We start from the raw sequence: 13,124 nt of genomic DNA on the forward strand, positions 1-13,124 counted from the left end.
AGCGGAGCCATATATACAAGGGAGGGAGAATGGGAGCGGAGCCATATATACAGGGGAGGGAGAATGGGAGCGGAGCCATATACACAGGGGAGGGAGAGTGGGAGCGGAGCCATATATACAGGGGAGGGAGAATGGGAGCGGAGCCATATATACAGGGGAGGGAGAATGGGAGCGGAGCCATATATACAAGGGAGGGAGAGTGGGAGCGGAGCCATATATACAGGGGAGGGAGAATGGGAGCGGAGCCATATATACAAGGGAGGGAGAGTGGGAGCTGAGCCATATATACAAGGGAGGGAGAGTGGGAGCTGAGCCATATATACAAGGGAGGGAGAGTGGAGCCATGTATACAGGATGGGAGAGTGGAAGCAGAGCCAGGTATACAAGGGTGGGAGCGGAGCCATGTATACAAGGGTGGGAGCAGAGTCATGCATGCAAGGGTGTGAGCGAAGCCATGTATACAAGGGTGGGAGCAGAGCCATGCATACACCATAATTAAAAAATAATCAGCATGTATACAGTACTCCAGTACAATTTTTTCTAAGTGCTCAATGCTCCATTTCCTTGTAGGTTCCAATCATCATTAGCAGTGACAGTCATCAGTAGAAGTATCCATCTTTCAGCGTTAGGGGCCCACTACGCCTCCAACTCTTGTAAAATGAGTAAAAAACAAACATTGCTAGAGAGCTTCTTTGAAAAGGGAGAAAGACCTAATGATGAGACACATGAAGACTCCATGACAGCTAAAAAAAAGAAAGCTGCATTTAAAAGAAAATACAATGAGTCCTACTTAAATTATGGGTTCATCGCAACAGGCGATTCAAATGCCCCAACCCGACTCTGTGTGATATGTGGCGACCGGCTATCCAATGAGGCCGTGAGGCCTTCAAAACTGGCTCGCCACTTACAGACCAAGCACCCTGCATCAAAAGACAAGCCTTTGGAGTTTTTTGAAAGAAAAAAGCGTGAACATGAAGGACAGAAGAAATTATTGAAGGCCACCACATCAACAAATGTGTCTGCACTGAGAGCATCATTTTTGGTGGCTAACCGCATTGCTAAGGCTAAGAAGCCCTTCACTATTGGTGAAGAGTTGATCCTGCCTGCTGCTAAGGACATTTGCCACAAACTTTTTGGAGAGGCTGCAGTTAAAAATGTGGCACAGGTTCCACTTTCAGCGACCACTGTCACTAGACGAATTAATGAAATAGCAGAAGACGTCGAGGGTCAGTTGTTAGAGAGGATTAATACATCACCATGGTATGCAATCCAGTTTGATGAGTCTACTGATTTTGACAACAAAGCAATGATGCTTGTTTATGTGCGATATATTTTCCAGGAGGATGTGCAAGAGGATATGTTATGTGCATTATTGTTGGCAGCCAACACCACAGGTGCAGAACTATTCAAGTCTTTGGATGATTACATAACAGGAAAATTAAACTGGTCATTTTGTGTAGGTATATGCACGGACGGAGCAGCTGCCATGACTGGACGGTTTTCTGGTTTAACTACTCGGGTCAAACAGGTTGCATCTGAATGCGAGTCTACTCACTGTGTCATCCATAGAGAAATGCTGGCAAGCCGAAAAATGTCACCTGAACTTAACACCGTTTTGCAAGATGTGATTAAAGTTATTAATCACATGAAAGCATACGCCCTTAACTCACGTCTGTTTGAGCAGCTCCGTGAGGAGATGGATGCGGAGCACAAGCGTCTTCTCTTACACACTGAAGTCAGATGGCTTTCTAAAGGTAGAGCACTGGCCAGAGTTTTTGAATTACGAGAACCGCTTCATAGATTTCTTTTAGAAAAAGAATCACCACTTGCAGCACATTTCAGTAGTAAGGAATGGGTCACAAAACTTGCTTACTTATGTGACATATTCAACTTGTTGAACGAACTTAATCTGTCACTTCAGGGGAGAATGACAACTGCCTTCAAGTTGGCAGATAAAGTTGCTGCATTTAAAGCCAAACTAGAAGTGTGGGGACGGCGAGTGAGAGCAGGAATATTTGATATGTTTCAAATATTAGCAGGGATTTTGGAAGAGAGCGAGCCTGAACCTTCATTCTCCCAGCTGGTGCATGATCATCTATCTCAGCTTTTAGTTCAGTTTGAGCATTACTTTCCAACCACAAAAGACCCACGAACTAGGAAGGAATGGATTCGCAACCCATTTGTGAACAAGCCAGGTGAATCGACCTTGTCCGTGCTTGAAGAAGACCAACTGCTTGAGATTGCAAATGATGGTAGAATTAAAAGTATGTTTGAGATGTCAAATCTCCCAACGTTCTGGATTAAAGTCAAGGCAGAATATCCTGAGATCGCCACAAAAGCACTGAAAACTCTGCTTCCATTTCCAACATCCTATCTGTGTGAAACTGGATTTTCTGCAATGACAGCAGCAAAAACGAGATTACGGAGTAGACTGGACATAAGGAACACACTTCGGGTGTCGCTGTCTTCCATCACCCCTAGATGGGACCGTCTTGTTGGAGGAAAACAAGCCCAGTGCTCCCACTGATACATAGAAACAAGCCCAGTGCTCCCACTTCAAAACCTATGGTGAGTTGAGTCTCATTCACATTATAAATGTTATATTATGATAAGTATGCACTGACTACTAAACCTGTCCATAGCCCCGCCCCCTTATGACCAAAGCCCAGCCCATGACACGCCTCCATTCTCGCCCTGCCGGGCCATGGAAGAATGGGCTTGCTTGAAGCCAGTCCCAGGTGCGAAAAAGGTTGGGGACCCCTGCCTTAGTAGACTCAGACAACAACTTTGAAGTACATAGTGTATGGCTTAGAAAATCGTTGTCCTCTTGGAGAAGTGGGCTAACCACTTGTCATTGTGGTTGGGGCTGTAGGAAGCAGTAATGCTAACATTGGGCCAAGCAGGAGCTGAGTAAGATGTCAGCTCAGGGTGGGCTGTTAACTGGTGTATGGCAGTAGAGCTTAGTCATCTCAAAGGGGTTTCCACAACTTTGACAACCCCCTCTTAAATGCACAAGTAAAATATGAAAATATTATACTCACCTCACATTCCAGCCATGTCACCATTGGGTCTCCTGGCACTCATGTGGCTTTGCCATGTCACTTGATGACAGCAGCCAATTAGCGGCCGCTGACCAGCTGCTATCTTTACTATTTTGTCAGTGTTACACATCTGTCCCGGATATCTCGTTCTCCTCTTCCTTCATCTGGATTCACTGCCCTCTGTTGGGCTCCACATTGGGTTTTACAAGTTGCCTAGGTTTGATCAGTAGCATTGTTTCTATAGACCTATTTGAGGCCTATGAAGACACACACCTGAGACTTTAGTCCTATATTTGGTGTTCTCGACAATCTGTGCTTTTGTGTTTGTGCTTGCATTCATTCCTGCTGGGTTCCACTTCATTCATCCTGCTGCTCCTGAGATTTCTGTGTGTCAAGTCCTCGTTGCTCATGTGCCTTCCTGTTGCTGTCCGGGGTCTATGTGACCACCAACACACTAGACCTCAAGCAACTTGGATTGTGGCCTCTCCACTCTTTCTTCAGACTCTGGGACCTTGATATCCAATGTCTAGTGTAAAGTTTCCACAATCAGTGATGGTTTGGGGAGCTGTGTCATCTGCTGGTATAGATCCACTGTGTTTTATCAAGACCAAAGTCAGTGCAGCCGTCTACCAGCAAATTTTAGAGCACTTCATGCTTCCCTCTGCCGACAAGCTTTTTGGAGATGGAAATGTCATTCTCCAGCAGGACTTGGCTCCTGTCCACACTGCCAAAACTACCAATACCTGGTTTACACACAACAGTATCACTGTGCTTGATTGACCAGCAATCTTGGCTGACCTTAACCCCATAGAGAATCTATGGAGCATTGTCAAGAAGAAAATGAGAGACACCAGACCCAACAATGCAGACGAGCTGAAGGCTGCTATCAAAGCAACCTGGGCTTCCATAACATCTCAGCAGTGCCACAGGCTGATCGCCTCCATGCCATGCCGCATTGATGCAGTAATAGATGCAAAAGGAGCCCAACCAAGTATTGAGTGCATTTACTGAACATGCATTTCAGTAGGCCAACATTTTGGATATTAAAATAATTTTTTCAGGCTGGTGTTGTAAAGTCTTGTAATTTACTGAGATAATTACTTTTGGGTTTTCATTGGCTGTAAGCCACAATCATCAACATTAACAGAAATAAACACATTAAATCGATCACTCTGTGTGTATTGACTCTATAGAATATATGAGTGTAACGAAGGGAAGCGGAGTCACAGATGGTGAAGTTCACATTCATTTTTTATTTTTAGAGTGGGACCGCAGGACCACAGTCCGGGGGGCTCCGAAGGGGGCACGACTAGTGAGCCCCAGGTCTTCGTAGTTAGGTCCCTCGAACAGGACCAGAGAGGAATACCTGGGGGACACAGGTGCTACCTCCAGTTAGACCTCGGACACGTGGCAGCTGTCCCAGCGGGACAAACGGGTAACAGATATAACAGATCTGATGGAGCTGACCAGCGGAGACCGGGTATGAGTGGTAAAGCTGGCACTGGTGAGGAAGGTCAGGTTCCGGGTAGATGATAGGAAGCTGGCTCCAGTAACCTTGACGTAGTCCTCGGGTTCGGATGAAAAGTGGCGGAACGGGATGGCACTTGAATCGATGGATACTGATGTCATCTGAGATAGTTGAACACTGGTCACAGATACTCTGCGGAGAAGGGAAAAACTGGGTCGCTGATGTCTGTATGGCACCCCCACCCACACAGGTACTTTTTGATTCAGGCTCCATGCCCAGCGCCTAGTGCATGACCAGGCACATTTAAAGTGACTATGGTGTCACTTCTATTATCGCACTGAATGCAATTAACTACTATACTGCAGTCTGTTACTGATGAAGGCCAGTGAGGCTGAACCGTCTATTATTTTCTGGCTGCATTAAAAAATCCAAAAAAATATTCTAGAAATTGAGTGCCAAGTTTTCTTTATTATAGATACTCTGCAGAGATAAACAGTATGAACAAGTGCAAACGGATTGCTAACGAAGTGCAGACAGAACACGGACTGAACCAGATGTAGCAAGAGTAGATACTTGTTGCTCCAGCACTCTCCCTATGGAGGAGAGGCCAGAAAAAGTAATCAGTGCGCTGCCATTGGATAATTGCTATTTTCAAAAAAATGCGCACTGTCCCTTTAAGAGACCAGAGGGAAGCGCGCGTCCTAGGTATTCTCCCTGAAAGCCTGCTGGCAGCGTGCCAGGAAGTGGGGGGAGAGAGAAGCAACAGCAGGACGCCGAGAGACAGACAGAGCACGGGGATCCAGACAGGGACCTCACAGAGGTACAGGAGCAACATGGAGAGCAAGAGCAGGTGAGGGACCAGAAGTGGTGGCAGCGCCAGAACAAGGTGCAGGGCCAGAACAATGAGTTTCACTTTTTGTATTGAAGAACAAAATATTTAGAATTGAGAGTCCTCAGTGGTTGCGAAACCTTTTAATGGCTAACTGAAAAGATGTTAACAAATTGCAAGCTTTCGAGACTACTCAGGTCTCTTCATTAGGCATAAACTAATGCAAAATCTGAATAATCACATATTTATGCACAACACAGCACATAAAAAATGCAATAGATAAGACAAGTGTCAAAGACACCGCACTGAACTTGCTCACTGAGCCAGTGTGCGTGTCCTGAGTAAAGCGAAAGCGTGCTCAAAGCTACCGGTGGAGCGGGCAGCAACCGAATAGATGTGTACTTCAGAGCCGCAGGACCTGAAGCACGTGACTGCTAGAGGCGTGGCTTAAACTCCACAGAGCTAGGAGATGCAAGACAATTCCTAGCAGAGTAACTGCAAGACAAAGTTACCCAGGGGCATAGACAGTGAGAATAGTCAGGACGTAGCCAATGAGTCAAACACAGAGATAGTTGCAAGGTACCAAAGGGGGCGAGCAGAGAGTAGTCAGGTCACAGGCAATGAGTCATACACAGATAATAACGCAGTACAAAATCAACAGGCAAACTCACAACGGGAAACAGATACGGGTCAGAACCATATAAACAAGCTATAGCAATAAACAGGCACATGAGGGTCAGCACACTAGGCCAAAGGCAAAAGTATAACTGGCAGGGATTGAAGCTACCCAGGGGTTTATGAAGCTCTCCCAGAACCAGAAAGAGGCCACAATCATTAACCCCAAGTGTGCAGGTCAAAACCTGCACAGAGCTCCAGACATTAACCCCCGGTGTGCAGCTCAAAAACCTGCACTGGGATCATGACAACAAGTTACATAAAGTAGAATTGTCATTAAGGGAGAGGGATAAACAATTATGGCCATAAATATTGGAACAGTTCATAGATAGGGAGTGTGAATGTTTTATAGTCTGGATCTGTGTTGTGATGCTCCCCCCACAAGGTCTTGGGAGCAAATTCCTTAATTGATGTAAAAAGACATAAATCCATGCGACACATTCATTCCTGAGTGTGTCAAAGATTGCCATAAGTTTATACTCCCAGACTCTTCTGTCTCTCTAAGATTTGAAGTTACCTTTTAATACAAGTAATTTCATGTCCATGGTGCTGTGATCAGAGATACAAAAATGTTTGGCCACATGTACCATGGCACTAAGTGTGCGCAGCAGGGGTGGGGATACTTTTTTCTGCCAGGGGCCATTTAGATATTTATACCATCCCTCGGGGGTCATACAAAATTACTTTAAATATTTCCTGCTATACTTGATCAAACATTTAATGATCTTAGTAATGTGATAGATGGAACTGTTTTTCTTTGATGAGACTGTGATGTTAGATGGTATTGATGATGTTACTACTCGCAACCGACTTCCCAGGTTTGCGTTGGTCAGGACTAGAGTTGAGCGACTTTTGGTTTTTTAGGGTTGAGTTTCGTTTCGTGAAACCCGACTTTTCCAAAAGTCGGGTCGAGCAAGATTGGCCGATTATAGGGAAAAGTCAGGGTCGTCCCGAAACCCGAAACCCAATGTAAGTCAATAGGGAATAAAAGTCGGCAGTGAGAGGAGGACAGGAAACACACCTACAGTGCCCATTTGAATGCCAAAAGCATAAATTCTTCTTACTTAAGCTTGTCAACCTTAATTAACTTCATAATACAAGTTACGCACTGAAAAATGGGCGTTATTTGGCTAAAGTTGTGGGGGGGTAGGGCTGGCTCCAGGTTTTCATGTGCCCTGGGCGAAAGAGCGCCCCTTTAACACATACCACAACTCATCATGCTCCGATACGGCAGAGAAATAGCGGTATAGTACAATGAAAAATACTTCACTTTTTACATCTCATGACGAGGCCCATCTATTTCTCCATACAGAATCATTGGTCCCATATAATGTTTGAAACAGTATATGATGAGCTCCACATAATGCTACAGTATATGTTGGTCCCCATGGATGAAGCTCCACTGTCTTATGGGCCCAAATAATGCTCCAAACATAATGGGCCCCATTTCTAATGCACTAGTGTATAATGGGACCTGTAAATGCTGCTCCAGTGTCTGATGTCCACCTTTGGAATGTTCCAGTGTATGGTGGGCCCCATCTATCATTCTCCAGAGTATAGTGCTCCCCAAAAATTGCTGTCCCAACATTGAAAACAATCAAATAAGTCTCCTCGCTATGGAATCCCTGTACTAGTCTGGACTCCTCGTCGTCCCCATCTTCCATCTCACTGCACAGTATTTCAACCTTGCAAGTGCTGTGATCCTGAGCAAGCAGGGGGGGCCCACTCGTTGGCGACGGCACTGGCACAGGGCCCCTGATAGTACGGTAGTGTGTCTGATGGCGGGTGGGCCGAACCTGCACTTTCACCTGCAGCTTCCTCTTTGTCACTGTGTAAGATGGAACTGTATATGGGAAGGGTAACCTGAGTTTCATCAAGGTCAGATTCAGGCCGTGTAGCGTGCGAGGGGAATGTAGTGGTCTGGGTCAATGTACCAGCAGATTCATCGAGCAGTGGCTGGGCATCAGTGCACTTGTGTCACCCCCAGGAGTACGGTCGCCACAGTGGCATTACCTTCCTCCTAGGGAGTGTGATGTCATGCTTGGGAGCAACGAAGGATCTCTCTAGCAGGTTAACTGATTGGGCGGCGTTATTCCCACGAGTCATGACCCTTCAAACAGCGTTCATGAAGGCAAAGTGTTTGTTTTACGTGGGCAGTATGGTTGCAAAGCTGAACCTTAAAGGAATGTCCAGAAGGGCACCACCAGGAGTGGAGCCTACGGTTAAATTCGACTCCACCTGGGAAATCTCAACCATGCCAGCTACAGAACAGATGCACACATTGCAAGCTTAATTCCGTTAACGAACGAGACTCCGTCATGCCCCGCGGTCCGAGTCCGGCTTACTAGAAGGACACGTGAGGCTCTGGCACATGAGATTGGCCAATAACTGGTGTGTCATGCCCTTACATGTCCGTGGCTGCATGTGCGCTACACTGAAAAGGCCAGCGTTTGTCGCTTACAGGTGCAGATAACCCGCTGAACAACGTTAGTGATGGGGATCACTGATTACAATTATTACCCGCGAACGATGATTTCCCAGCAAGTGCAGGTCAACCGCAGTTCCGGAATTAGGCCTAACCGTCATTCCTGAAAAAATGAAAAACTTACGTGTGCAAACCACAGGTGCTGTAGCTTGCTTAACAGCTCGCCAGCCGTTCTCACGCCCAGTATGGATTACACGTGATTGCACAAAGGTGAGAAAGGGTACCGTATCCCCGGATAACATGTATGGATAGCGTACACATTCAAAAGATATGTCTATACATCAGGAGGCAGGCTCAGACGGTGTCAGGCCCAGTATGGATTGCACGTGATTGCACAAAGGTGAGAAAGGGTACCGTATCCCCGGATAACATGTATGGATAGCGTACACATTCAAAAGATATGTCTATACATCAGGAGGCAGGCTCAGACGGTGTCAGGCCCAGTATGGATTGCACGTGACTGCACAAAGGTGAGAAAGGGTACCGTATCCTCGGATAACATGTATGGATAGCGTACACATTCAAAATATATGTCTATACATCAGGAGGCAGGCTCAGACGGTGTCAGGCCCAGTATGGATTGCACGTGATTGCACAAAGGTGAGAAAGGGTACCGTATCCCCGGATAACATGTATGGATAGCGTACACATTCAAAATATATGTCTATACATCAGGAGGCAGGCTCAGATGGTGTCAGGCCCAGTATAGATTGCACGTGATTGCACAAAGGTGAGAAAGGGTACCATATCCCAGGATAACATGTATGGATAGCGTACACATTCAAAATATATGTCTATACATCAGGAGGCAGGCTCAGACGGTGTCAGGCCCAGTATGGATTGCACGCGACTGCACAAAGGTGAGAAAGGGTACCGTATCCCAGGATAACATGTATGGATAGCGTACACATTCAAAATATATGTCTATGCATCAGGAGGCAGGCTCAGACGGTGTCAGGCACAGTATGGATTTGACGGCCCAGACGACACAGCGGAGGAGCAGGGAGAGGTAAAGATTGCAAATGCTGGGGCCCTGCCCAAGCAAAGGGGGCCCACTCGTGGGCGTCGGTACTGGCACTGGGCCCCTCATAGTACGGCGGTGTGTCTGACGGCGGGTGTGCACCACCACCGTCAGAGACACTTGATTGCACTATGATGGACCCTGTGCCAGTGCCCGCGCCCAAGAGTCGGCCTACCCACCTGTCCAGGGCAACGGCACTCGCACGGTGTCGTGCGCTAGGTGGTGACCCCGGCCATGGGGGGGGGAGGCAGCACAGTTAGGGAGTTTTAGAAAGTGGCATATGTTGATGTTGGACATTCAGCTGATGCAAAAGGCGAAATAGGTCAAGTCCCAGGAAGAGGTGGACCAAAGCAAGCCATTTTTCTGTCACCCTATGTGTCATTAGGGGAAGGTGGGACAAAATCCTTGGAAACCCATGCATGGTTCATTTTAATGAAGGTTAGATCATCCACATTTTGGGTTGACAGACGGGTCCTTTTTTCTGTCAGGATTGATCCAGCTGCACTGAAGACTCTTTCCGATAGCACACTTGCAGCTGGGCAAGCGAGCTCCTGTAAGGCATATTGTGCCAATTCAGGCCAGGTGTCCAGTTTAGCGGCCCAATAGTCAAAGGGGAATGACCTGTGTGGGAGAACATCGATATGGGAGGAAAAGTAGTTTGTAACCATAGTTGACAACTGCTGTCTCCTGTCACTTTCCATCGATGCAGTATTACCAGTTGTGTGAGCGGTATTTGAAAAATCAGTCCACAACATTGTCATGAAACCCCTGTCTCCAACGCCACTTCTGCTGTGTGCACCACGAACACCTCTGCCAAGCTGCCCCCGGCCCGTACGGCTCGTGTGAGAACCATCACCGCTGCTGTGTGCTGGGAATGCCTCAAGCAACCGATTTACCAGAGTTGCTTGTTTATTACCCAATGTTAGGTCAAGGTTCTTCTGTGGCATGATGTTTTGTAATTTGCCTTTATAGCGTGGATCCAGGATGCTGGCCAACCAGTAGTCGTCATCGTTCATCATTTTGGCAATGCGGGGGTCCCTTTTTAGGATCCGCAAGGCATAATCTGACATGTGGGCCAATGTTCCCGGTGTCAATTATGCACTGCGAGTGCTGGTTGGAGGAGCACTTTCTGGCAAATCCACATCCCTCCAGTCACGCACAAACCCTGTACCAGACCTTGCCACGCCAACATTTTCACTTGCCCCACGAGATGCATCCTCCTCCCCTAAGTAATCATCCCCATCATCATCCTCCTCCTCCTCTTCTTCCTCCACCTCGTCCAGGAGAGGTCCCTGAGCAGACAATGGCTGAATGTCATCAAGGATTCCCTCCTCGTCAATATTGGCTGCAGACACCTGCTCCTTAAGGTGCGTCAAAGTTTGCACGAGCAGACGCATAAGTGGGATGCTGATGCTTAGGATGGCGTCGTCTGCGCTTACCAGCCGTGTGCATTCCTCAAAACACTGAAGGACTTTACAGAGGTCTTTCAGCTTCGACCACTGCACACCTGTCAACTCCATGTCTGCTCTCAAAGTGCCTGGCCGTGTATCCTCCCACAAATGCATTATGGCCTGCCTCTGTTCGCACAGCCGCTCCACCATGTGCAGGGTGGAGTTCCACCTTGTTGCAATGTCGATAATGAGGCGGTGGTTGGGAAGGTGGAGCAATCGCTGCAGCTTCTGCATACGAACGGAGTGTACAGGCGACCGGCGGATGTGCGCGCACAGTCTTCGCAACTTCTGGAGCAGGGCTGTTAACTCAGGATAATTTTTGAGGAAGCACTGCACCACCAGGTTCAAGGTGTGAGCCAAGCAAGGTATGTGGCTGAGTTCTGAAAGGGCTATGGCTGCCACAAAATTACGGCCGTTATCACTAACTACCTTGCCTGACTCAAGATGTACACTGCCCAGCCATGACTCAGTTTGTCGCTTCAAGTACTCGGCCAGCACCTCGGCGGTGTGTCTGCCGCCCAAACACATAATCTGCAACACAGCCTCCTGACGCTTTCCACTAGCTGCTCGATAGGGGGACACCTCGTGTGCAACAGTGGCAGCTGCTTTCGCTTCTGGAGGAGGAGGAGGAGGGTCGAACGCCTACAGCCAACTGTTTCCTATACCGTGGGCTAAGCAGCACTGTCCCACCACCGCTGTTCCCTGTGGACCCTGCATCCACCACATTAACCCAGTGCGCAGTGATGGACACGTAACGTCCCTGGCCATGCCGACTGGACCATGCATCAGTTGTGAGGTGCACCTTTCCACTCACTGACTGCTTGAGTGCATGGACAATGCGGTCTTTTACATGATGGTGGAGGGCTGGGATGGCTTTGCGAGAGAAGAAGTGGCGACTGGGTAGGTCATAGCGTGGTACTGCATAGGCCATGAGTTCGCGGAAAGCTGCGCTTTCCACCAACCGATAGGGCATCATCTCAAACGAGATTAGTTTGGCAATGTGGGCGTTCAAACCCAGTGTACGCGGATGAGAGACTGAGTACTTTCTTGACCTACTCATAGTGTCTGGGAGGGTGAGCTGGACTTGAGAGCTGCATATGGTGGAAGTAGCGGTGGACAGGGCGGACTGAGAGAGGGTTGATGATGGTGATGGAGTTGGTGTTCTTTCTGATGGCCTAGATTCAGTATTTCGTTGATATAACAGTGGGATTCCCTGACTGCTGTGGCCTTGCAACGACACCTCAACATTTGCTGCTGTGCTAACCGGTGGGCTTACAGTGGGGGAAACAATGTAGCGTTGCTGACTACCTTCTTTGTGATCAGTTGCACATGTGGCACTTGAGGTTTGGTGTTGTGTCCACGCTTGCAAGTGCATGGTGGTTATATGTCTAAGCATGCAACTGGTATTCAAATTTTTCAGATTTTTCCCTCGGCTAAAGGTCTTTGCGCACTTCTTACAGATAACCTTGGCCTGATCATGAGGATTTTGTTCAAAAAAGTGCCACACTGCACTCTTCCTACTTTGGCAGACATTTTGCGGCCTAGCACGCTGTGATGTTTTGACCCTCTGGACAAGCTGTCCAGCAACTCTTTTGATTTTTGGAACCTGTCTTTGGAGTGCTCCGGGCCTGCCAGATAACAGCTGTTGCGATGTCGATGTCTGCTGTGGATGCTCCCCATCTGAGCTATTGGAAGCAGCACCCTCTTCCCCCAATGGATGCCAATCTGGGTCAACAACTGGGTCATCCATCACCTCCTCTTCAATGTCATGTGCACCTTCCTCTGTGTCACCGTGTATGGTGGTATAGTGTGCGGGAAGGGGCACCTGAGTCTCATCAGGGTCAGAATCTGGCTCTGTACACTGCGAGGACAATGTAGTGCTCTGAGTGAATGTACCAGCAGAATCATCTATCAGTGGCTGTGCATCAGTGCACTCCATGTCAGATTCATCTTGGCCTTGGTAATTCACCATTTCACTTGATAATCCAGGCATGGTATGTGAAAACAGCTCCATGGAGTAATCAGTAGTATGGCCTGCGTCATCCTTCAATCTTGGTTGGGGTGAAGGACACAAGGAAAAGTGTGGTTCATGAACATGAGCCTCCAATGACGACTCAGTGCTTTTATTTTTTACAACTTCAGAAGAGGAGGCGA

At 47.7% G+C, this 13,124-nt stretch overlaps 1 protein-coding gene across 1 annotated transcript in view; it reads left to right on the forward strand.

Annotated features, from left to right (window-relative positions):
- The first annotated feature begins 658 nt into the window (after positions 1 to 658).
- Positions 659 to 13,124, forward strand: part of LOC141101361 (SCAN domain-containing protein 3-like) — a 62,134-nt gene continuing 49,668 nt past the window's right edge. The window contains exon 1 of the mRNA XM_073590432.1: positions 659 to 2,376. Within this exon, the coding sequence (XP_073446533.1) occupies positions 659 to 2,376 (1,718 nt within the window). The remainder of the gene's footprint in view (positions 2,377 to 13,124) is intronic.

This window comes from Dendrobates tinctorius, unplaced genomic scaffold (assembly GCF_039654945.1).
Source record: "Dendrobates tinctorius isolate UK_male_01 unplaced genomic scaffold, ASM3965494v1 ptg000116l, whole genome shotgun sequence".
Taxonomy (NCBI): domain Eukaryota; kingdom Metazoa; phylum Chordata; class Amphibia; order Anura; family Dendrobatidae; genus Dendrobates; species Dendrobates tinctorius.